The sequence below is a fragment of the Anomaloglossus baeobatrachus genome, chromosome 5, assembly GCF_048569485.1.
Source record: "Anomaloglossus baeobatrachus isolate aAnoBae1 chromosome 5, aAnoBae1.hap1, whole genome shotgun sequence".
NCBI lineage: Eukaryota > Metazoa > Chordata > Amphibia > Anura > Aromobatidae > Anomaloglossus > Anomaloglossus baeobatrachus.
This window is the reverse complement of record NC_134357.1, coordinates 573,499,818-573,526,628: the sequence shown is the minus strand read 5'-3', so window position 1 is coordinate 573,526,628 and position 26,811 is coordinate 573,499,818. Positions and strand designations below refer to the sequence as shown.

Below are 26,811 nucleotides of genomic sequence, written 5' to 3'. Positions count from 1 at the left end.
CTGGGGAGAACAATCGCTCTATAGAAGAGAATCCTCCTGATTGCCCCGTGAAGGATGGATATGGACAGGGACAAGATGGCGGAGAGGATATTACACCTCACCCTAGAGATCCTCTTCCGGCTTACTGGAGAGGTGAGAGATTCTGATGACGCCACATTACACCATTCTTATCTATGGGAATAACAGATGCACAGAACTGGAGAGGTGAGGACTCTGGAAATGTCTGGAGTGAGATTTATTACTGTGTCTCTCCATAACCAGGATTACACAGTAGTGAAGAAGACCTGTAGTGAGCGCTGTCAGGCCCCTGTGTCTGAGGGATGGGGAAGACCCCTGAGCCCAATCACGGGGCCTCCACCTCACCCCCCGATACATGAGGACATCAATGACCAGAAGATCCTAGAACTCACCTACAAGATGATTGAGCTGCTGACTGGAGAGGTGACACTGCTGGGAATGCTGGGACATTATACAGTAACGCTATGAAGGGATCGGGGGTGACGGTATCATTGTATGTGTCAGGTTCCTATAAGGTGTCAGGACGTCACCGTCTATTTCTCCATGGAGGAGTGGGAGTATTTAGAAGGACACAAAGATCTGTACAAGGACGTCATGATGGAGGATCCCCAGCCCCTCACATCACCAGGTAATAGACAGGACTAAATACACACGGCCTATAATTATCTGTATGTAAGGAATTAATCCAGTCCCTGTATGTGTCTCCTCCAGGTCTATCCAGTAAGAGGACAACACCAGAAAGATGTCCCCGTCCTCTTCTCCCACAGGACTGTAAAGAAGAAGACCCCGATGTTCCTCAGGATCATGAGGTAGATGGAGAGAAGGTGCCATGAAATCTCCCTATGATGTGTAGACGGCTGTGAAGGTCTTGTGCTCAGTCTTGTTTTATCCTCCAGTATTATATGTGTTATACTTGTGTAATGAGAGCGGTGGAGATGGCAGGATTAGAGCTGATCATAGATGGGACTTCTCCATCTGTCTGTGACTTTTACAATATTTGTTTCAGGGGGAAGATCTGCCCCATATTAATACTACAGAGACATATGTGAGGGGAGATGAGCGGAGTAAAGAGGGGATTCCTACAGATAACCGCCCAGGTGAGTAGTGACCACTAAATGCAGAGAAGTCACAGATTCTTCTCAGTCACCGGCTGTGGCTGCTTTATCAGGGTTGTAGTCCGGCCATCTCAAATGGTCACCATTCTGCTTCCAGACCACCCCATTCTCCTCCAGCCAATACTGGCCATATTATTTTGGGCACTGGACGCCCTTTTGTTGCGGTGAGATCCCCTGAAATTAGAAGACGTTCTCCTGTAAATTACCATAAATTGGATCCTTCTCTCATTTTCTTATAGGAGAAGGTTTTATTAGCAGAATTTATAATTATTTCTTATTGTTTATGGAACAATAATAATATTCATTTATATAGCGCTATTAATTCCACAGCGCTTTACATACATTGGCAACACTGTCTCCATTGGGGCTCACCATCCCTATCTGGCCCTATGACTCCCTGTCTGTATGTCTTTGGAGTGTGGGAGTAAACTGGAGAGCCCGGAGGAAACCCACGCAAACATGGAGAAAACATACAAACAGGGATGTGGAGTCGGAGTCGGAGCTAATTTTGGTGGAGTCGGTATAAAATGCACCGACTCCTAAAATATATAATAAATTGGTGACAGTAGTGCAATGCAGAATGTGATGAATATTTTTTCATAGGAATTTGGGAAAGTTATGAATTGTCCTATAAATGGCTGTTCTATTCCTGATCTAAGGCTACATTCACACACAGCTTTTTGCTGCGTTTTTTGAGGATACGTTTGTCAGCTGCAAAAGCAGATCAGCTTTTTAAAAAACTGCATCACCTGAATGGTTTTTGAGCTCATAAATAATGCTTTCAATAGCAAAAGCAGATTAGAAAAATGCCACAAACTGACTGCTCATTCTTTGTGAGGATCTGTTTTTGAGCACAAAAACGGATCCTCACAAAACGCTGTGTCTGAATGTCCTATCTTTTCACCCATTGCCTTTGCTGGGTGCCAGAGTCACTGTATTTCCCTGATTTATTTTGCCATCAATGTTCGATATGTTTGTGACAATAAAGAAATTGTTACCAAGACACTGGCAGTAAAAGATAGTAAAGCTCATCACACCGACCAGTGTCTCCAGGCCTTAGTGGAAAAAGTTCTGCAAGATTACAAACTCAAAAGAACAGGTTCTTGCTATTGTAACGAACAATGCTTCAAACATAAGTACAATTACACTGATGAATGAGAGTAATGAACAACATCTAGAAGAAAATTTAGGATTCAGTATATGTGAGATGGAGCCACAGTGCTGTTCATGTAACTGAGGAACAAACAGATATTACAACAGAAGAACAGCAAAATGATACTTTAGGATTAGATGATCTTGATGAAGCTGCTTCAAAACAATTTCATATTCATCACATGCGCTGTGTTGTGCACACGCTGCAGCTGGCAATAAGAGCTAGTCTGCAAAAAGGACCCCGATTTCACACATCCGGCCTTTCACCGGTTTGGCAGATGCGGTGCACTCCAGTACAGTGTATACAGTACAGTGGCAGCGCGACAAATGCCGGTCACATGCTGTCATGTAACCAGGAAGTTGCGGCGCTGCCACTGTACTGTATCGTACTGGCGTGCGCCGCATCCACCAAACCGGCGAAAAGCCGGATATGTGAAACTAGTCGGACATGATGGAAATGAGATTGGAAAAGTGAGAAAATTGGTTATTGCTGCCAGAACCCTTAAAATTGATTCCATCTTGAAAAGACGTGCTGGGAGAGGGGCAATTGTTGATCAAGCCACTCGGTGAGGCAGCACTTATTTAATGACTGAGCGATTGCGTGAACTAAAATCGTTTCTTTATAGATATGGTGAACCCTCAAGTAACCTTAAATGAAGGTCAATGGACACAGGTGGCTGAATTGAAGGAATTGCTTAATCACCCATTTACCGTGACCAAAAAATTACAAGCTGAGGATTTAACTCCTGGCATTTTCATAAGGGAGTGGAAGAACATGCTATTTTTCCTGTCCCAAAGAGGAGGTTTAATCGCAGATTGCATTTCTGCTTCAATGAAACGGAAAGCGACACAGCTATTGGAAAATAAAATTCTTCTGGCAGCTGTTTGTGGACCCAAGTCATCGTATACAGTCATGGCCAAAAGTTTTGAGAATGCTACAAATATTAATTTTTACAAAGTCTACTGCTTCAGTTTTTCTAATGGCAATTTGCATATACTCCAGAATGTCATAAAGAGTGATCAGCTTAACAGCAATTACTTGCAAAGTCAATATTGGCTAAGAAAATGAACTTTAACCCCCAAAACACATTTCAACAGCATTGCATTCCTGCCTTAAAAGGAGCAGCTAACATTGTTTTAGTGGTTGTTCCATTAACACAGGTGTGGGTGTTGATGAGGACAGGGCTGGCGATCATTCAGTCATGATTAAGTAAGAATGACACCACTGGACACTTTAAAAGGAGGCTGGTGCTTGGTATCATTGTTTCTCTTCAGTTAACCATGGTTATCTCTAAAGAAACACGTGCATCCATCATTGCTCTGCACAAAAATGGCCTAACAGGGAAGAGTATCGCAGCTACAAAGATTGCACCTCCTCAGTCAACAATCTATCGCATCATCAAGAACTTCAATGAGAGAGCTTCCATTGTTGCCAAAAAGGCTCCGGGGCGCCCAAGAAGGACCAGCAAACGTCAGGACTGTATCTTAAAACTGTTTCAGCTGCGGGATCGGACTACCAGCAGTGCCGAGCTAGCTCAGCAATGACAGCAGGCTGGTGTGAGTGCTTCTGCACGCACTGTGAGGCGGAGGCTCTTTGAGCAAGGCCTGGTTTCAAGGAGGGCAGCAAAGAAGCCACTTCTCTCCAGAAAAAACATCAGGGACCGACTGATATTCTGCAAAAGGTACAGGGAGTGGACTGCTGAGGACTGGGGTAAAGTCATTTTCTCAGATGAATCCCCTTTTCGATTGTTTGGGACATCTGGAAAACAGCTTATTAGGAGAAGAAAAGGTGAGCGCTACCACCAGTCTTGTGTCATGCCAGCTGTTAAGCATCCTGAAACGATTCATGTGTGGGGTTGCTTCTCAGCCAAGGGAATCGGCTCACTCACAGTCTTGCCTAAAAACACAGCCATGAATAAAGAATGGTACCAGAATGTCCTCCAATAGCAACTTCTCCCAACTGTCCAAGAGCAGTTTGGCGCCCAACAATGCCTTTTCCAGCATGATGGAGCACCTTGCCAGAAAGCAAAGGTGATCACTAAATGGCTCATGGAACAAACCATAGAGATTTTCGGTCCATGGCCTGGAAACTCCCCAGATCTTAATTCCATTGAGCACTTGTGGGCAATCATCAAGAGACGGGTGGACAAACAAAAACCGACAAATTCTGGCAAAATGCAAGCATTGCTTATGCAAGAATGGACAGCTATCAGTCAGGATTTGCTCCAGAAGTTGATTGAGAGCATGCCAGGGAGAATTGCAGAGGTACTGAAGAAGAAGGGTCAACACTGCAAATATTGACTTGCTGCATTAACTCATTCTGTCAATATAACCTTTTGGTACTCATAATATGATTGCAATTATATTTCTGTATGTGATGTAAACATCAGACAAACACAATTAAAAACCAGAGGGCAACAGATCATGTGAAAAAATAATTTTGGTGTCATTCTCAAAACTTTTGGCCATGACTGTACTGCTTGATGATCAACAGCTTACTAAAGGAAAAGAAGCTTTGAGTGAGGTAGCAGTTAGGATGAGCGGCTACAGGACTGCCAGGCAGAAGAGGACTTGGGGCCTGACAGTGCTACTGCTGCCATATCTTCATCCTCATCAGATGAGGATTTAACTTTGGCAAGTATTTGGATGACATGGAGCAGACTAAGCATTGCCGCAAGGAAAAAGATTTCCCTCCGTGTCCTATAGCAGCAGATTGACCAGATTTTAGTAAAATTTTTCACTTGCTCTCAAATAATAGAAAAATGCAACTGTTCATCAAAACTGACTGTGCATGAGGCAATTCCTTTATACCCGGAGATTGTTAGAGATGTTGCCCATGTGGTTATGGCTTTGCCTCCAACCCAAGTTACTGTAGAGTGGTTGTTCTCTAGCCTTAAAATTATTAGGTCAGATTTGAGGTCATCTATGGGCTGCTTCTCACTTGCGAGTTTCTCGCAGTAGAGCAATGCGAGAAAATCTCGCATTGGAATCAGACACATGTTAGTGAATGATTCAGCTCGCATTTGCGTTTTTGTTTTTTTTTCCTCAGTCCATGCTGCTTTTTTGCGAGTTTCTACTGCGAGTCTCTCCAATGCAAGTCTATGGGAGCGTGTAAAAAAAATCGGATGTCACGGGACGGTACTCACACCATCCTAGTGACATCCGATTTTCTAAATACATTTCTCGCATGTTTCCTAAAACACTGGAAACGAGTGATGTCACAATGTCTGTCAATCACTATTCTCTGTCAGTCGGTCTCTCCCTCTCGCTCTCTATTCTCTCGTTCGGTCTGTCGGTCGGTCACTATCTCTGTCTCTTTGTCCATGTCGGTCTATCCCTCTCCCCCCCCCCCCCCCTCTCTCATACTCACCGATCCCCGATCACCAGTGCGGCGCTGCACGGCGTTCACACTGCTCCGGCGGCTTCTCCTCTTTTGAAAAAGCCGGCCGCTCATTAAACAATCTCGTGTTCCCTGCTTTACACCGCCCACCGGCACCTATGATTAGTTGCAGTCAGACACGCCCCCACGCAGAGTGACAGCTGTCTCACAGCAACCAATCACAGCCGCCGGTGGGTGTGTCTATGCTGTGCAGTAAAATAAATAAATAATTTAAAAAACCGGCGTGCGGTCCCCCCCAATTTTAATACCAGCCAGATAAAGCCATACGGCTGAAGGCTGGTATTCTCAGGATGGGGAGCTCCACGTTATGGGGAGCCCCCCAGCCTAACAATATCAGCCAGCAGCCGCCCAGAATTGCTGCATACATTATATGCGACAGTTCTGGGACTGTACCCGGCTCTTCCCGATTTGCCCTCGTGCACTGGCAATCGGGATAATAAGGATTTAATGGCAGCCCATAGCTGCCACTAAATCCTAGATTAATCATTGCAGGCGTCTGAGAAACCCCCAATGATTAACCTGTAAATTAAAGTTAAGAAACACACACAGTGAAAAAATCCTTTATTTGAAATAATAAACAATAACAAAGCCCCTCGTTCACCACTTTTTTAAGTACGCAAAAAACCCATCCTTGTCCGACGTAATCCACGGAGGTCCCTCGCCGCTGTCAGCTCTGCTACATCAGAAGCTGACAGAGAGCGGTCACAGAGCTCGACCGCTCTCTGTGAGCTCCCCGCAGCGACTGAAGTGAGTCGCGCTATCAGCGATGACGCCACTCAGGTCACTCGCGGCCACTGCTCTCAGCGTGAGGACTTCTGCTGTGGCCGCGGGTAACCTCAGTGATGGCACCGCTGATAGCGCGGCTCACTGCGGTCACTCAGGGGATTTGCAGTCACCGGTGAGATCTTCATCGGTGACCGAAATCAGGGCATGCCACACAGACAGAGCCGCAGGATGACAATGAAGTCGGGTGACGTTCATCCGACTTCATTCTGATCGTGCGGCTCTGTCTGTGTCTGCTGTCAGCGGCTATTCAGCTCTGCTACATCGCTCTGGCTGTGTCTGCTGTCAGCGGCCATGTAGCAGAGCTCAATGGCAGATGACAGCTGCTGAGGAAAAAAAAGGAACACACACGCATTACACACGCTAGCCAAATCATTAATTTATTCAGAAATAGCATCGCACTTGCGTTGCACTCGCACCTAACGTGAACTAAAATCAGCCGAGTTTTTTTCAGCTAACTCGGACCGATTTTACTTGCATAGATGTGTTTCTAGCCTATGAAGGAGGATCTGATTGAGGCAATTCTATTTCTTACAACAAATTCATGGACTGCACAAATGTTATTTAGTATGTTTTTGTTGAAAACTGTTTTTTGCCACTTACATAGTGTATTACATAGTGTTATATATATCACTATGTAAGTGGCAAAAAACAGTTTTCAACAAAAACATACTAAATAATAACATTTAGTATAATGCTTATATTTAAGTGAAAAATTTATTGTAGTGCGATGTGAACATTAGACATTTAATCATTTTTATGATACAATAATCAAGATATTTAGAACATAAAATATATTGTAATACAACTGTAGATCACAAAAAACTAATAAATTGTAAATATGTAATACAATAAGTCAATATGATATAGCTATATATGTAATCTACTGTGTATTACATATATACAATTTATTACAGTTTTTTTGTGTTCTCAAGTTGTATTAAAATAAATATACCATATTTTTCGGACTATAAGACGCACTGGACCATAAGACGCACCCTGGTTTTAGAGAAGGAAAATAGGAAAATAAAATTTTAAGCAAACAATGTGGTGATTACACACTGTTATGGGGCGAGGATCTGCTGCTGACACTGTTATGGGGGTAATGTCCCCAAATTCTCTAAGGTACCCCATCCTGGTAATGATCCTCCTGCCGTGTGTGTGTGTGTGTGTATATATATATATATATATATATATATATATATATATATATATATATATATATATATATATATATATATATATATATATATATATATATATATATATATATATATATATATATATATATATATATATATATATATATGTGTGTAATATATTAATATATAAATGACCCTTATCCTGGTATAGCCCCATCTTGCTATATACTTCCATCCTGGTATGTGCTCCCATCCTGCTATATACACAATCATCCTGCTCATATATACCCGCATCATCCTGCTCATATACCTCCCCATCATCCTGCTCATATACCCCCATCATCCTGCTCATATACCCCCCATGATCCTGCTATATGCCATCATCCTGCTCATATACCCCCCCATCATCCTGCTCATATACCCCCCCATCATCCTGCTCATATACCCCCATCATCCTGCTCATATACCCCCCCATCATCCTGCTCATATACCCCCCCATCATCCTGCTCATATACCCCCCCCATCATCCTGCTCATATACCCCCCCATCATCCTGCTCATATACCCCTCCATCATCCTGCTCATATACCCCTCCATCATCCTGCTCATATACCCCTCCATCATCCTGCTCATATACCCCCCCATCATCCTGCTCATATACCCCCCCCATCATCCTGCTCATATACCCCCCCCATCATCCTGCTCATATACCCCCCCCATCATCCTGCTCATATACCCCCCCCATCATCCTGCTCATATACCCCCCCCATCATCCTGCTCATATACCCCCCCATCATCCTGCTCATATACCCCCCCATCATCCAGCTATATGCCCATCATCCTGCTCATATACCCCCATCCTCCTATATGTCCTGCATCCTGTGGCACACAAAAAAAATAAACAAACGTTTACACTCACCTTTCCTCGCTCCACGCAGCATCGCTCCTCCTCCCGTCTGTGCCGGCAGCGCTGTGTGGAGCCGGCCACGAAACCTGCAGCATGCGATGTCTTCCTGTCTGTGCCGGCGACGCGGCTGTGTGGACACATGCGCACAGCGTAGACGTTATCGCTGTGAGCACAGCTAGTCTCCACACCGCGCGGCCGTCAGACAGGAGGCGATCGCGAGGCTGCAGGGGAACAGTGAGTGTACTGATTCACTGCACCCTGCGCTGATGATGCGCGGGGGCAAGTGAATACAGCCGCACATAATCACTCCAGGCTGTAGTTGGCAGGGGTGATCATGCGGGCAGGCTGTTTAATATGCGCGCATCCCCCACCCATCTGTCGCCGGCTTCAACGCTGAGAGATGGGCGGGATGATGGGCGTGCATATGTAATGAGCGGGCCCACATGGTCGTGGCAGGCGCTGCTGCAGCCTGCTCGTGCCCTGATGACCCTCATTCCCCGCAGCCCTATATTCAGACGATAAGACGCACCCCCCACTTTCCCTCAACATTTGGGGGGAAAAAAAGTGTCTTATAGTCAGAACATAAAATACCGTATTTTTCGATCTAAATATCTTGATTATTGAATAATTTTTATGACACAATGTCTGATGTTCACATTGTACTACAATACATTTTTCACTTAACTATAAGCAATATATGTCGGAGTCGTGGAGTCGGAGCAAGGGAAATTGAGGAGTCTGAGTCGACGGTTTGGTTACCGACTCCACAGTGCTGCATACAAACTCCTTGCAGATCTTGTCCTTGGTGGGATTTGAACCCAGGACCTCAGTGCTGCAAGACTGTAGTGCTAACCACTGAGCCACCATGTCACCATTAAGGTTTTATTTCGTTATTCAATAATTAACAAATATTTTTAACAACCATATGTTCCAATAAAAAAAACAGACAGAACATTCTTACAAAAGGGATTAGGGGGTAGAAAGAAGAACCCACATCATAAAATATGGTCACACATTAGGAAGCACAATAGGGAAAGAAAAGCACCAATTCAAGTAGAAAAAGCCTTATCATTACTAGATATAACATGGATTGGTTAACCAAGTCCCAAAGTCAGGAGAGCTAAAGGAAGACCGGGGTAACCATGTCCTCATATTCATAAGACTCAGAACGGAGACAATCATCTGAAATTACTAAATCTTCTAACAATATACAGTCCACAGATTCAGCCCATTCCAGCTTAGTGGGGAGAGGATGATCTCCAGTGTCTAGGGATGACTTTCCTCATTGCTGTCAGAGATATTCAAAAGACACCTTTCTTGATGGATGAAATTGACATTGGAAATACTGAAAGTAACGCTGCTTCTGGAGATTCCTGTAGTGTTGTACCAAAGAGTTTATTAAAGAGGTCAAAGATTGAGTCCTAAACTTGGCCCACCAAAGATTGGTCATATTGCCCACATCTGAATCCCATCTCCAAAACTTACCAGATGTACCAGGGAACATATGATGAATTCGCTTTGGGGTCCTATACCACCTGGACAAGATCGTATACTCTCGGGAGTGACAAGATATGGAGATCTTATAAGTAAGGGCAGAGTCACACTGGCATATGACTTGCACAAGTGCAATGCGAGAAAATGTCATATTGCACTCGGCCCCATTTAAGACAATGCTGCAGCTCAGATCTGTGAGTTTTTCCTCAGCTTTAATCGGACTGAAGAAAAAAATCGCAGCATGCTGCGATTGTATCAGAGTCTCGCATCACTCACACCCATACAAGTCTATGGATACGAATAAAACATTGGACTGCACTCTGATGACATGAAAGTGCAGTGCAACATACGCACAGGCTGACAATGGAGGAGATGGAGAGATCACTCTCTCCCTCTCCTCTGCAGCTGTGATCCAATTACAGGATCAGATCACAGTTGCATGACACTCAGCTCACGCCCGCAGCAGAGCAGGAGCCGAGGGTCATTAGCATATCACATTCAGTGCTCTCGCATCGAACGCTTTACGTTACTGTGACTCTGCCCTAAGGGTAAAGATCTCATCCCATTCGGCAGGAAAAAATGATCTATTGAGCTCCCGTTCCCATGTCCCCTGAAATGGAGCCAGGGAATTTAAGCTTTCTGCTTCCATTAACAACCTACTCCGCAGAGAAACACAATGAGAAGGAGCTTACTCTTTGATCCAAAGTTTTTCAAACTTCATTAATGTTCTCTGTTCTCTTGACTTGGGATTGAATGGAAGAGACCAGATATGTGACTGTAATCCATCCAGGCCTGACTGTAAGAGAGACCTGGCGATATTAGGTTCTCCATGGGCTGCAAGCCTAGTGCTGAAGTAACATGCCTCATCTGGGAGATAGGATGTTCAAAAGATCCCAGAAATCTAAAAGTATTAGCATCCTCTGAATCCCGTATGAACGGAGGCATAGGGCCAGGTATAGAAGATATATTAAGATTAATCTGATATAAGATTATATAATGAATATATATATATTAATATACATATAAATCATATAAAGAATATATATTAGATTTATGAATCTGTATCAGAATTATGAATCCCAGAGGAATATAAATAATAGGAATTCATTTCTATTATAATTATATCCATTTACTCCTCTGTATCCTTGAAACCTGTACTCCTTCACATACCTTCCTGTCATATTTCTGGCATATTATTTCCTGGGAACCTAATTTTGGACAGTTCTTTGTTTATCTCCCAGAAGTATAAGGGTATGTGCGCACGTTGCTTTTTACCTGCTTTTTACCTGCTTTTTTGCTGCTTTTTCTTCTGCGCTGTTTAATGCCAAAATGGATGTGTTCTTCTATTCAAGCAAAGTCTATGGGAATTTGGGTTTCTTGTTCACACTATGTTGTTCAAAATGCTGCCTTTTTGAGGCAGAACTTTGGTCAAAAACTCAGCTTTTCAAAGAAGCAACATGTCAATTGTTTTTGCCATTTGGGTTTTTGCACTGCAAAGCTGAGTTTTTGACCAAAGTTCTGCCACAAAAAGGCAGCATTTTGAACAACATAGTGTGAACAAGAAACCCAAATTCCCATAGACTTTGCTTGAATAGAAGAACACATCCATTTTGGCATTAAACAGCGCAGAAGAAAAAGCAGCAAAAAAGCAGGTAAAAAGCAATGTGCGCACATACCCTAACAAAGATTAACCTTGACCTATGATATTTGGTAACCACCTAAAATTGTGCAATTATATCACGTCTTATATTATGTAATCAGCTCAAAGGGTATAAAAGCCCGATATAACCTTTCAATATACAGTGTTAGATTGATTTTTGACAGATTACAGACGTCTCTGTCTTGGTTTGTTGAAGCGTCACACTCAGAATCGGCCGATCCACCACATCTACCTGAGAGTAAAGAGAGCCCAGCTCTGACAGATTCTTCCAGCTCAGTCCATATTTTGTTGGAAGGATTTATGATTATATTTAAAATACAATTAAGCATGGAGGCTTTATGATATACCAAAATCTGGAACACCTGTCCCTCCCCTCCTAGTGCCCTAGAGCGCATCAATACTGAGTATATGTCTGAATGCGGTGTTCTGCCCCTTACTCACTAGGTGTCATGGTGACTGCAGACTCTATTCACATTTGCTCAGCCAGAGTCGGGCGTCGTCTGTTTAGTGCACTCTGGTCTTCGGTTTAGCAGGAGTTAATTCCTGCTGACTGATGAATTGTTGCTGGGGTCACAGGTTGCTGAGGTCCTATCACAGCTGCCTCTGCCATATAATAAGTAACTCACATGCCGAAGATGGCTCTAGCTTTGCTCCAGCGTTATCGGTCTGGTGCGTGGTGATCCTGTTCTTGGTGAACTGCTGTATGCTATTTGGTGTGCTGTGGAAATATCCTTGTTGTTTGTGTATTTCCTCCCTGTACTTTATTTCTCCCTGAGCATGTATTCTCGTGTTCCCTGTGTGTGTTTGCAAATTTGATGCTCCTGGACTATCAGGTCATCACAGGGTACTGGACAAACGGCCCTTCCATGTGGTATTCCACCCCCTCTTGGTTCTGGGTCCCTATCTTAACAGTGTTGCCTCCAACAGCAAATCAAATCCTAGATACACCCTCCACCAGACACACCAGTGGACAGCTTGAGTGGAATAGAGTCGCCCACCTGGGGGGTCAGGGAGGGGAGGTGTGGAGTGTAGTCAGTAGAGAGTCAGAGAGGGTGAGAGAGAGGAAGTCGGGAGCGGTGTCTCCTGGAGAAGCTATCTAGGTTGTAGATGGTGGTCTGGGCCTAGAGGAGTCGGACCCACCGGTCGCAGGGGATTGTGGCAAGGAGCTTGAACCTGTCAAGGAGGACAGCCGGCAGCACAGCACTGTCACCGGTCCGGGACTGAAGGCACGACTGGGTACACGGACCCTAGGTCGGGGAGTAGCTTCAGGCAACCCGACAATTGACCTAAGGAGAACGGAGCCTTTAGGATCTGTTCCCACCCGCTCCAGAATCGGGGCATTAGCGCAACGAGGGGGATTGGACATTCCAATCCAAAACGGTCCAGAAGATCCCAAGCGTGAGCCCTGAGAGCAAGCTCACACACTTAGCCACAGTGGGGAGCGGGGCATGGCAAGTTCCATACTACTGGGCTACCACGTTGAAGTTAAACTTAGTGCCAGGAGGCAGGTCACAGATCATCAGGCAACACTATAGGGGATGGGACCCGAACGAGCTCCCCTCAGCGGCAGCGGTACCCGGAGAATTGGTTTACCCGGTTGTCAGCGTCTGCTTATCAACTGAGTGAGTACGAGAGTGACCCCTGCATCCCACGGCACCCCACACAGAGTCCCGGGGCATCCCCCCCTACCCGTGGAGGGCTACGACACCTTGCTGCCCCACTTCATCACCCCGGGTGCTCCCAACGGCAGCGGCGGTACTCCCAAATTACCATACACCACGGGTAGCGTCACGAACTATACATCAACTCCTTTGTAAATACCCCCTTTCGTTTGAGTTGACGCACCACCCTGGGTCCGGAGTCCCTCGAGCCACAGCGAACTCTGATCCGAGCAGCTCGGCTGCTTCCACGGGGGTGGCACACCTCAAATTCCTGGCGTCACGAACAGGACCCGAGCAGGACCCCCTTACCTGGGTAACGTGTGCCTTGAAAGTCCAAACCGCGAGTCAAAAATCCTGTTTCCCGCCATTTCTGCCATCTTTGGTGCCAAAACGCCATCTTATCGACCAAAAGCGCGCGAAGCAGAAGCTCCGCCCTTCGTCCTGAGGGTCAGCCCGGAACCGGAAGTTCCCAGAGGGCAACAACACAGCAGTGAGTGGTGGGCGTAACGGCATGTACTAGCGGAAGCAGGGACGCCAGGACTCTGCCATAACATTCCTGGACCCCGCAGAGGAAAGATGGTGGCTGCGCGAGACTGGTCACCGGAGCGTGCTGCTCCCGAAACCGCGAACTGGATCGAGCAAGAGACGGAGCAACCTTGCAGGAGGATGCGGACGCAATTCCTCTTCATACTGGACCACTGGAGAGAAGAGATGAGGAGCCTGGCAGTGGCGGTGCGAGCCTGTGAGATCGAAATCCCACGAGAGGAGCGGATAAGCGTTTACCCAGTCCCAGTTGATTCCACTAATTCGGCCGATGCGGCTGTGGGATCCTGCCCGCCCCCGCTCACGGCAAGCACTTTACCACCGCCATCCTCGGCGGACGCTGAACTACCTATCCCAACCCAGGCAGCGGAACCTTTTAGCCCCAATGTATGAGAAGCCAGCTGCGGAGCTCCCCGCCCAGTCACTCGACCAGATGACGACAGCGGTCACCCCGACCAAACCCGGCCGCATCACTGGGCCCGTACCTTGAAACGGAGCACCCGGACTCTGCACCCCTCTGCGAAGCAGTCGGACCTTCTTCATGAAGTGGCGAGGGCGGAACCTGTGGAGCTACCGGTTCCGCCACCGTGCAGCATCCCAGCGGCTGTTGGGGCCGCAGGAGTACATCTACAACCAATGTCAGCAAGGGAGGCGAGGCCGGACGCTGACGCCCCCTACTGGGAACGACACCAGCAAAAGCTATATCAGGAGATGACAACACGAGACCGGCGACGACGGGAGATTGCTACTTGTACCCAAAAAGAGAAGGACCAGGTGAGAAATGCCGCTTCCCGAGTCCGAGGTCCGCAGTGCCGTGGCCTCGTGGATTATTTTGACCCCGACCAGGGATGGGGATTCATCCGGGAAGCGGGCCTCACAGCTGAGGTGTTTGTGTCCCAGTAGGATGTGGTACAGCACCTCCCAGGGAACACCCTGGGCGGAATCTGGAGCTGGATGATAGGGTTATGTATACCCAGCATTGTGGAGAGCGGGGCTGGTACGCCCTGGATGTAACCAAGCAAGTGATGGTTGAGGAGGAGTTCTTGCCGGCGTCCGTGGCGCGTAGCCGCAAGGAAGCATGGCTACGGGACCTGGCCATTTAAAGTAGGAATGTTAAAAGAAAATTTGTATTTTCCTTTATTATTTTCCATAGTTTATTTTTATTTTTTTTTTTTTTTTAACTTCGTTTTATTAACAGTTTCAAACATGGTATAGCTGACATTTACAATGTGAGAAATAGCTTAGTACATGGATAGTGCTATACGTTCACAACACTGAAGAATCATATAGAGTCCATAGTATCTGTTGTACTCAAGATAAAATAGTATTATCCATTCTTCTTATCATTTGCATATATATACAGTTTTATATTAAGCATAAGAACAGCTCTAATGATCAGCATGACCATATTTTAAGAAACAGGGTAGAAAAGGGAATAAAAAGGTGAAAAAGAAAGAACAACAACAGCTACATTGCATCACCTTACCGCAAGATACCGTAGGATAGCTTCCATCTCCCAACATCTAGTGGGAACCACCTCTATTCGCATAGATTCCTCTAAGCCTCTGTAAGTGTGTCTGGAGAAGAGTTCCATAGACCCCAAATTTTGTTAAATTTTTCCGGGCACCCCCTATTGTAGTATACCACCCGCTCATAGACTATAGTTGCATTGACTAATTTAACCCAGGACCTCACAGTTGGACTCGAATCCCCCATCCACCGCAAGGCTATTACTTTTCTAGCCAAAAATAATGCCCCTCTGAGGAATGTTATCATATAATGATCCCAGGACTCTTCCTCCATTACCCCAAATAGGCATATCAATGGGTCGCATGAAACAGGAATTGACACAATCAATGATAGCAGAGATGTCACTCCCCTCCAATACGAGGATATATTAGGACAGCTCCAGATCATATGTATGAAATTTGCCCCTGAGAGATGACACCTCGGGCACTCCGATGTACGAGAACGGCCCATACTAAATAATCGAGTTGGAGTAAGGTATGCCTGGTGAACAATGTAACATTGAATCAACTTATTATTAACCGAAGGGGATACCGCAGTCGGAGATTCCAATATCTCTTCCCATTCCTCTCCCTGTAGAGAGGGAATTAGAGATCTCCATCTATCCTGGGCTGGCAAGGGGTCCGACTCCACCCCCACCGACAACAGGTAAGTATATATGGCTGAGATTAAACCCCGAGGTCCCTGTGATTTTAGGATACCTATCATCGGGAGTGTTGATATCAGTTTCCCCGTTCCAATTTTCTGCATATGGGACTGAATCGCTGTACGAATCTGCAGGTATCTAAAAAATTGCGACCTTGGGATATTACATTCAGTTTGGATCTGGTCAAAGGATTTGAAGGTTGTGGTTCCCGGGGCATATAGATCACCCAGTGTAATGACATTGTGAGTGATCCAAAATTGTGCTGAGGGGTGATCTCTCAGAGTATGGAAGTGGCTATTCCCCCATAGTGGGAGTTCCGCCACCACTCCCTCAAAATGTGCCACTCTCTTAGCTTGTCGCCAGACCAATCTTGCCAGCTTGAGGAGGGGTAGTTGCCGTGATATTCTCAGTCCATCTGATTCCAAAAAACCCACCAAACAGTCAGTCCCGGCCGCGTGTGCCAAGTGACTCTCGGAGTTCGGCAGTTGACAACCAGGCATCCAGGCCACTAGTGCTTTAAGCTGCCCCGCCAGATAGTACAGGAAGAACTCCGGTAAAGCCATCCCTCCCAGTCTCTTGGATCTCTGTAAAATGGATAACCGGAGTTTGGGTCTGGATCTCCCCCATATGAAAGAAGTAGTAAGCGAGTTCAGCGTAGAGAAGAAGGATTTGGGTACTGATACTGCACTATGTTGTAGTGTGTAACTGAGTTTTGGAAGTAATATCATTTTGATTAAGTTGATTCTGCCAACTACCGACAGGGGTAACTTGCTCCACGAGTTATATTTAAGTTTGACGTGTTCCAGGAGTGGTGTTATACACGTCTGATAGTCTAGTGTATGGTCCTTCTGTATGTGTATTCCCAGGTACTTGAAGCTAGTCACCACTTGCAGAGGTGACCTACCCTCCATTGAAGTTCTAGACCCCTGTGTTAATGGCATCAGAGCCGACTTATCCCAATTGATGTGCAGTCCCGAAAACTCCCCAAATTTATCTATAGTATCTATAACCACAGGCAAGGTCTCTTGTACTCTGTCCAAAAAGACAACCATGTCATCCGCATACAATCCTATTTGATCTGTGCGGTCGGCTATAGTGATTCCAGTGATCTGTGGATGAGAGCGAATTCTAATTGCCAAAGCTTCAATAACTAGTGTAAACAATGCTGGAGACAGAGGGCATCCCTGTCTCGTGCCCCGTCTCAGTGAGAAAGGTTCAGATATAATGCCATTGACCAGTACCCTGGCCGTCGGGGACCTATACAATATATGAATCCAATTGCTGAATCTAGGCCCAAAGGCGAATCTCTGGAGGCAGGCAAACAAAAATGGCCATTCTACCGAGTCAAATGCCTTGGCCGCATCCAGCGAGGCCAAGGCCCACTCATTTTCCTGGAACAATGTACTATATTGTACTATGGACTGGACCCGTCTTATATTTATCGAGGTGTTTTTTCCAGGCATAAATCCTGTTTGATCTGGGTGAACTATACTCAATATAACTGAATTGAGCCTGGACGCCAATATTTTGGTAAAGATCTTATAATCCACATTGACTAAGGATATAGGGCGGTATGAGCCGCATTCGAATGGGTCTTTACCCTCCTTCCTCAGCACAACTATGTGCGCTTCGTACAAGGAGGCAGGTAGAGAGTCACCGATTGAGAAATGAGAGAAAACATCTAATAAAATCGGGGCCAATACATCACAATATTTACTATAGAATTCTATGGGGAGACCGTCTGGACCCGGAGATTTCCCCCTAGCCATATCTGAGATGGCTGTAATCACTTCGTCCAGTGTGATGTCCGCCTCCAGAGACTCACGTTGCGATCTGCTCAAAGTGGGAAACTCCAAATCCGATAGATATTCCCCACAGCTTTGAACTCCATGAGGGCTTCCAGAAGTATATAGGGTTTTATAATATTCATGGAAGCACTCCAAGATATCTTCAGGGGATGTGGCTGTGGAGCCGTCCGCCCTCCGTATACCTAGTACTGTATTTGAGGTGTTATGTTGCCGAACCATATATGCCAGTAATTTACTGGACTGGTTTCCAAGCTCAAAGTAAGATTGTCGAGTGAAGAACAGTTTGCGTTTGGACTTGGTCTCACAGTGTTGCATATACAGCCTGTATGAATGCATCCAGGCTGCTCTGTTCCCATCGGTTGGGGCTGTAATATATTCTGCCTCTAAGTCCTTAAGTCTCCCCTCCACCATGTCATCCTCATTTCTAGTCGCTCTTTTAAGATATGTTATGGTTGAAGAAAGACACCCCCGAAGGTAAGCCTTGAGAGTATCCCACACCAAGTTAATATTCCAGGGTTTAGGGTGGATTTTTAGAAAATCTTCTATTTGGGTCCGGGTCCTATCGCTTTGATCAATTAATTTCAACCAAAAGGGGTTTAACCTCCAAAAGGGTTTGCTAACATTTTGATTAGTCTTAAGAGTGAGGATCACTGGGCTATGATCTGATATGCCCCTGACCCCGTGTACCACTTCATCCACCGAGGTCGCGATGTTGCTTGACCCAAAAATATAATCCAGTCTGGACAGCGTACGTCTAGTGGAGGAGTGACATGTGTATTCTCGAGTGTTAGGATGTCTGAGTCGCCAAAGGTCTATCCACCCGCCTCCCTCCACGCATTGTTGTAAGTCAGTCGAATCCGGGGTCGATTGTTGTCTCCCCCCATCTACCCGAAACCTGTCCTGCTCCTCATTCATCACAAGGTTAAAATCCCCCATGCATAACACATATGCATCTGGGTAGCTGAGGGCAAAGCTCAGTGCCTGTTTAAGAACGGAAACGCGAGCCGGTGGGGGGTTATAAATGCATAGTAGCACATAATCTCTAGAATCTATAGACGCATATATAAACACAAACCGCCCCTCCGGGTCACGCCTTACCACCTTTGCTTCCCATCGTATGTTTTTATGGACCAATATAGAGACTCCTCTGGAGTAGGTGGTGTGGAACGCATGCGTCGACCATTGTACCCATGGTTTGTTTACTAGTCTGGCTGTGTCTCGTGTGAGGTGAGTTTCTACTAGTGCCACCAGCTGAGCTCTGATTTGCTTAATTTGGGAAAATACCTTGATACGTTTTTTGGGAGACTTAAGGCCTCTGACATTCCAGGTCATAACTATCATCTCTGACCCCATATCATATAAATCTTTTTATAGAACCAGGATCCCAAGTATAAGGCGCGTTTCACCCCGCAACTAGATGCGGTTAACCCACCAATAGTTTTAAGCCTATCTCTGCAAAGAAATAAAGTTAATGCAATAGCAGCTGTAAACATAGAAAAACAATATCGAACTTCAGGACCTTTCCGATAAGTCCTGTAAAACATTTCAAACATCAATGGGGATACCACCACTGAATGCAGTGTCCTGGTATAGGTGGTATTAGAGTGCACAAAATAGGGCTCCCATCTCACAGGAACCAACTCCTGGCCAATTCCTCCATCACTCAAGGCACGGAGAAGTCTTGTCTTTCTCCAAAGGGGGCTTCAAGCTTTAATGGGAGATGAAGGGCACCAGGGGGCTCAGCAAATGTCACTTAGTAGACGTAGCCTCATTGCTTCTGCCCCTTAGGTCTCGGGTGTAACTGTAACCAGTCCTCAGCCTCAGCAGGTGTAGTGAAAAACAGAGACGACCCTTCATGCACTATGCGGAGCCGGGCAGGGTATAGCATAGAATAGATGATGTTTCGCTCCCTTAATTTTTTCTTCACATCCATGAAGTGGGCCCTCTGTTTCTGGAGGTCCACCGAAAAGTCTGGGAAGATTGAGAGTGTAACGTTGTTAAACTTAAGTGGGCTCTTTTGTCGGGCTAGGCGGAGTGCTGTGTCTCTATCTCTGCAGTTGAGCATCCTTGCTAAGAAGGGACGCGGCGGTGCACCTGGAATAGGAGGTCTCATTGGAACTCTGTGCGCCCTCTCCACCGCAAACGTCGAGGAGAACTCGTTCCCAAGATTAGATTTCAGCCACTCCTCCAGGAACCGTTCCGGATGCTGACCCTCTGAGTGTTCTGGCAGTCCTATGATCCGTATATTGTTTCGACGCATGCGATTCTCTAGATCATCTGCTTTCTGGCGCCATGCGTTTGTTGATCCGGCCATTGTAGTCATTTTAGTTTTAAGTGGTTTTATTTGATCTTCCAGTTCTGACACTCGTGTCTCAACTTCTGTTGTTCGGGCCCTCAGGGATTGCATGTCTTGACGCAAGCGGCCCACCTCTGAGTGTACCTCCTCAATCTTCCCTGTGAGGGAGCTATTGCTTGTAGAAATTGCTTGTAGAAGCTGTTCATACACCTGCCTCAGGGTTAAATCATCTTGATCTTCTGACCCGTCAGGCAATGGTGCTTGAGTGGTAGTTCTCCTGGCTTTAGGGGTATCTGCCTGACCACCCCTTGCGTACTCTTTAAGCTTATCAATAGCTCCACTTTGTTTAGGGGGACTCATGTTGATTCACTGGGGGTTTGCCACTTCTGCACCCCTCTCTTATCGTGCCCCTGTGCGTCCAAATCCGTGCCTCTGCAATGTATATTTAATAATATGTCCGTCTCCACTTGCCCACCTCTTCCAGAGAGCCAGAAAACTGCAACTTTTATATTGTAAAATAACAATGAAGGGAGTCCCAGGGCAGCACAGCACTCAGAGTATATTTATCAGGATGATGCAGGCCTGCACAGCGTGGGGACTTCAATATATGTCTCTCCTATGTTTTCATGTGTCAGAGAGTCTGCAGGGCCTGTCTTTCAAGGCTCACACTCCAAACCCTCCAGCACCCTAGGGGTTAATGTCTCCTGCACAGCCGCCGGCTCTAAGTGTGCTGCTCACTGATTGCCAGATACACAGCTAAGGGGGAGATAACTCCCTGTGCTCACCGCTCCCGGGTCTTCCTCTGTGGGTATATGCCTGTTGCTCCTCTCCGCTCCTGGAGTCACACGCCGTCGCTCACCATGCAGCTGCAGGTCGCAGAGAAGATGGCCACTGCGTCCCACGCTCCAGCCCCAGGGGATTCAGTGATGTTGTGCAGGGCTCAGGGAGCAGCTCCAGTGGAACAGCCAGCCCCCAGACAATGCCTCTGCTCCTGGATCGTCCCTCAGGGTATGTTTCCTGCACTCCTCCTTGCTCTCTGGAGTCACACAGCGCCGCTCCCTGAAGGTGCCGGCAGCGGGGAAGATGGCTGCCGCTCCACGTGCTGCAGCCTCAGGAGATTAGTCTGCGCCTGCAGGATTAAAAGATAAATAGCACCGATGGGGACCGACAGTCTCCAGGTGACGTCCCTTGTCACAGCAGCTGGTGGGCAGGTTGTCGGATCAGGTACCGGGTGTTAAACGGCCAGGATGAAGTCAGGATTAGAGGAGCTCCTTCTCTGTGCGTCCTCTCTGGTAAGCTACATCGCTCCGCCCCCCATAGTTTATTTTTCTTGAATAGTAATAAGTAGTAGTGTTTATAAAAATAAAAATGTTGAATAATCATACCGGGTTTAATCAACAGAGAATCTCACCAAATTAAGAAAAGTTAATTTAATGTTTGCACTAGGTGCATGGACTCCGGTTTTATACATATATTTTAGTAGTAAAAATAGACCATGGCCACGGGACTGGTTGTGGCCAACATGGACTTGTGTTATTGTACATAGTTGCACCTCCTGTGCCTACCAGGTTCGTCTTTTCAACACCCGTGACCTTAACCTGGTCACTAACCCACGGATAGGAATACAGCGGGTCAGGTTGTTTGGGTGGTGGGTTGATGGGATCCGGGACGTTGGGACTGGACTGTTGCAGGAAAAAGCTGCAACAGAGTAGGTTGAGCCTCTGCTACTAGCATAACCGGTAGTGTTCCATAGTTAAAAGGATGAACTCTAAAAGTTAAAGTAACATTTAAGTAATGTGCCTCCCTAATGTGGGATGAAAAACCTGTAAATAAAATGTTATCTCCTTTTTCCTTGCAGTTACAAAAATAAACCTCTAGATGTCCTGTAGCTCTAGGACGAGCTACGTTTAACCAATGGGGAATGTGATGCCCCTGGACTGTCAGGTGGTCACAGGGTACTGCAAAAACTGCCCTTCCGTGCGGTATTCCACCTCCCTCTTGGTTCTGGGTCCCTCTCTTAATAGTGTTGCCTCCAACAGCAAATCAAATCCTAGATACACCCTGCACCACACCCACCAGGCACACCAGTGGACAGCTTGAATGAAATAGTCAGTCACCCACCTGGGGGGTCACGGAGGGGAGGTGAGGAGTGTAGTCAGTAGAGAGTCAGAGAGGGTGAGAGAGAGGAAGTCGGGAGCGGTGGCTCCTGGAGAAGCTATCTAGGTTGCAGACGGTGGTCTGGGCCTAGAGGAGTCGGACCCCCGGTCGCAGGGGATTGTGGCAAGGTGCCTGGACCTGTCGAGGAGCACAGCCGGCAGCCTAGCACTGTCACTGGTCCGGGACCGAAGGCACAATGGGGTACACGGACTCTAGGTCGGGGAGTAGCTTCAGGCAACCCGACAATTCATCTGAGGAGAACGGAGCCTTTATAATCTGTTCCCACCCGCTCCAGAATCGGGGCATTAGCGCAACGAGGGGGATAGGACTTTCCAATCCAAAACGGTCCAGAAAATACCAAGCGTGAGCCCTGAAAGGAAGCTCACACACTTAGCCACAGTGGGGAGCGGGGCCTGGCAAGTTCCATACTACTGAGCCACCACGTTGAAGTTAAACTTAGTGCTAGGAGACAGGTCACGGATCACCAGGCAACACTATAGGGGACGGGACCCGGACGAGCTCGCCTCAGCGTCTGTTTATCAACGGAGTACAAGAGTGACCTCTGCATCCCACGGCACCTCACACCGAGTCCCGGGGCATCCATCCTACCCGTGGAGGGCTACAACACCTTGCTGCCCCACTTCATCACCCCGGGTACTCCCAACGGCAGCGGCGGTACTCCCAAATCACCATACACCACGGGTGGTGTCACGAACTATATATACATCAACTCCTTTGTAAAAAAACCCCTTTCATTTGAGTTTCCGCATGACCCCGGGTCCGGAGACCCTCGAGCCATAGCGAACCCGAATCCGAGCAGCTCGGATGCTTCTACGGGGGCGACACACAGTGAGTTTAAGTCTTCGTTATTCCCTGTCTGTCGGTATTTGTGGGATTTTTTTCACTCCTCTTTTTTCGGCCCTTTCCAGGGGTGTTGGACCAGGGCTACTCAGGAGTTAGGGCTACGCTGGCGGTCTAGACCTTTCTGTCAGCTGGCATACATTTGGAATAAGGGACAGTTTGCTATTGGATAGCCTACACACCGGACACTGATCATTGCACTCGCCTTTCCTGGTCTCACTGGCTCTCCTTGCCTCTTATTCCCTGGCTACATCATTTATTGTTTATGCCCTATATCTGCAAAATATGAATTCATTTGTCTACCTAAGGATTAATTTATCTTGACAAAGGCTCATTACTGAGCCGAACTTTTTTTTGCAGGATAAACATACATTATATATCATAATATCCTGTGTGAATTCTTATGTGTGCTAGAAATATTTTTGTACTATATTAGTATTTTGTTCTGAGCATCAACCCTATTGGTTGAAGCGGAGCTTCTCCATTATTAGTTTAGGGCCCCTATTATAACAGTCAGTTGAGGTGACCCTACTTCTGGTTACTGTCATACCCATGACAGTGTGGAAGCCTGGACCTCAAGGTTCCCCAAATGAACCTGGAAGAAAAAGATTTAAATCTTAGAAAGATATGGGTAGGTTGAACGGGATAGTCTGGAAGAGGTAATGTATCCTTGGTAATATGTCTATCTTCAGCATATTAACCCTACTGAACCATGAAACGAAGAGCCCTGACCTGTTCAAAAAAATCGCTCTTAATATTACATAGAAGAGATAAAAAATTGAGAGTATTTAGTGATCCCTAGATATTTCATGTGGTCATTCCACCATTTAAAGGGAAATGTAGAAATAATGTGCAAGGCTTCAGCCCCGGAATATTTATATTAATCATCTCCAGTTTAGAAATATTCACTTCACTGTAAGATAAAAAGGAAAAGTGTTTCAATTCCATTCCAGAAAGACCATTATAATGTGAGGTTGATTTGTTTTCTGTTTATTTAAAAAAAATCTGAATTTTGTAAAAATTTACAACAATTAGAAGTGATCAAACATTGCATTTGGATGCTCCTAAAATAAATAGTGACACCACAACATAGGCCGGGTCAACACGGGGCACTACTGCGATGCTCGCATGACACTGCTAGCGCTGGCAGCACAGCAGGAGCCGAGTGTCATGCTAGTATCCCTGTGACTGCGGTCCGACTGTGCGAGCGGACCGCAGCTGCAGGGGGCGGGCCGGCTATGAGGATGGGCAGGCCAGCGCTGCGGAGGGGCGGGCCGGCACGGAGGAGGGGAGGGAGGGATTTCTCTCCCTCTCTCCTCCGTAGCTGACTATTGCGATTCTCGCTCTGCACGCGTGGTACACCGGTATACTGCGAGTGCAGTGCGATGATTTTTTTTTTTTTTCTCGCCCCATTTACTTGAATGGGTGCAAGAGAAAAGAGTCTCGCATAACAATCGCAGCATGCTGCGATTGTTTTCTCGGTCCGATTAGGGCTGAGAAAATAATCGCTCATGTGCGCTGACACACAGGCTAGAATTGGTCCAAGTGGAATGCGATTTTATTTCTTTTTTTTATTTTTTTATCGCACTCCACTTGCACCAATTTTCTCGCCGTGTGGCTTAGGCCATATAGTCGGTAAATAGCATTTACCGTATTCTGCTTTAGTCTAAATGACTCCTTGACCCCACAGGCAGTCTCTGGAAATTAACATGGAGTGGATTTTGTAGAGTGCAAACTGCAAACCTGCCATTTACTGTCCAACACATAGTGCCCAGCTTCTGCTCCATGAGACACACACTCTGTAAATATATATGTGGGTTCTTCCCTGTGGCAATACCAAACATGTAGATACTAATAGTGTTTGGGCCACTGCAAGGCTGAGAAGCATCGAGGACTTTTGGTTTTGGGATTTTGCTGAATTGAATTATGAAACCATATTTCTTTATAATCAAGAGTCGTCATCTACAACCATTGTGGAAATCCTCCTTTTTTTTCCACTGACAGAATCGATTTTTTTTTTTTTCTGTATATTTTTGGCTTATAAAACATTATTTGGTGGCTTATTATTCCATTATTTGAGAGGCATAGGGAAAAAAGAGGGTTGAACTCTATGTTCTACTAGTTCCCGCTCCGAGGTCTACTGTTAGATTGTGTGCGGTCTTTGTTTTAGTAAATGATTACATTTTGCTGCATAACTTGCAAATTATTAGCTATTTTATTAATTATATCCTTAAATGTGTTTATATTAAAAATAATTTTCATTCTTGGCAGATGACTGTACCATTAGATCAGATGAACAACTGACATCTTCAATTTTTACATCAGATGACCTTGATATCACACAAGATATAACTGAAGGGAATGCCTCTATTTCAGATACACCGTCATCTCTTTACAGCAAAGATCTATCATCTGATTCAATTAAACAGGTCCTACCTTCTGATTCATCACAGACTATTAAGAAAAATAATAGTCACAAAAGAAGCATTAAATATCCAAATGTTCTTACAGGAAAGAAGCCATTTTCAACTTCAGAATATGAAAAAATCCATCAAAGTATTTACACAAGGGAGAAAAGATTTTCTTCAGAGTGTGTTAGTTACCAGAAAACAGGGGAGAAGCTATTTTCATGCTCAGAATGTGGGAAATGTTTTAGAAATAAGTCCGTTCTTGTTGCACAACAGAAATTTCACACAGGGGAGAAGCCTTTTTTATATTCAGAATGCGGAAGATGTTTTACGAGTAAATTATTTCTTGTTACACATCAAAAAATACACACTGGGGAGGAGCCTTTTTCATGTTCTGAATGTGGGAAACATTTTAACCAGAAATCAAATCTTGTTACACACCAGAGAACTCACACGCTGGAGAAGCGTTTTTCATGTTCAGACTGTGGGAAATGTTTCACACACAAATCGTATTTTATTTCACATCAGAGAACTCACACGGGTGAGAAGCCATATTCATGTTCCGAATGTGGGAAACATTTTAACCAAAAATCAAGTCTTGTTAGACACCAAATAATTCACACAGGGGAGAAACCGTTTTCATGTTCAGAATGTAATAAACATTTTAACTGTAAATCACATCTTGTTATACATCAGAGAACTCACACGGGGGAGAAGCCATATTCATGTTCAGAATGTGGGAAACATTTTAACCAAAACTCCGCTCTTGTTATACACCAGAGAAGTCACACAGGGCAGAAACCTTTTTCATGTTCAGAATGTGGGAGATGTTTTAATAAAAAATCATATCTTGTTACACACCATAGAATTCACACAGGGGAGAAGCCATATTCATGTCCAGAATGTGGGAAATGTTTTGCAGATAAATCAAGTCTTGCTAAACACCGACTAATTCACACACGGGAGAAACTCTTGACATGTTTAGAATGAGAGAAATATTTTTTACACAAATGTCCTACAGTTAGGTCCAGAAATATTTGGACAGTGACACAATTTTCGCGAGTTGGGCTCTGCATGCCACCACATTGGATTTGAAATGAAACCTCTACAACAGAATTCAAGTGCAGATTGTAACGTTTAATTTGAAGGTTTGAACAAAAATATCTGATATAAATTGTAGGAATTGTACACATTTCTTTACAAACACTCCACATTTTAGGAGGTCAAAAGTAAT

General features: G+C 45.6%; 1 protein-coding gene across 1 annotated transcript; it reads left to right on the top strand.

Annotated features, from left to right (window-relative positions):
- The first annotated feature begins 299 nt into the window (after nt 1–299).
- LOC142312414 (uncharacterized) lies at nt 300–26,811 on the top strand. Its single transcript, XM_075351351.1, has 4 exons — nt 300–646; nt 730–827; nt 1,025–1,115; nt 25,441–26,811. Exons 1-4 carry the CDS (start codon nt 514–516, stop codon nt 26,565–26,567), a joined length of 1,449 nt encoding a protein of 482 aa, XP_075207466.1. The 5' UTR covers nt 300–513; the 3' UTR covers nt 26,568–26,811.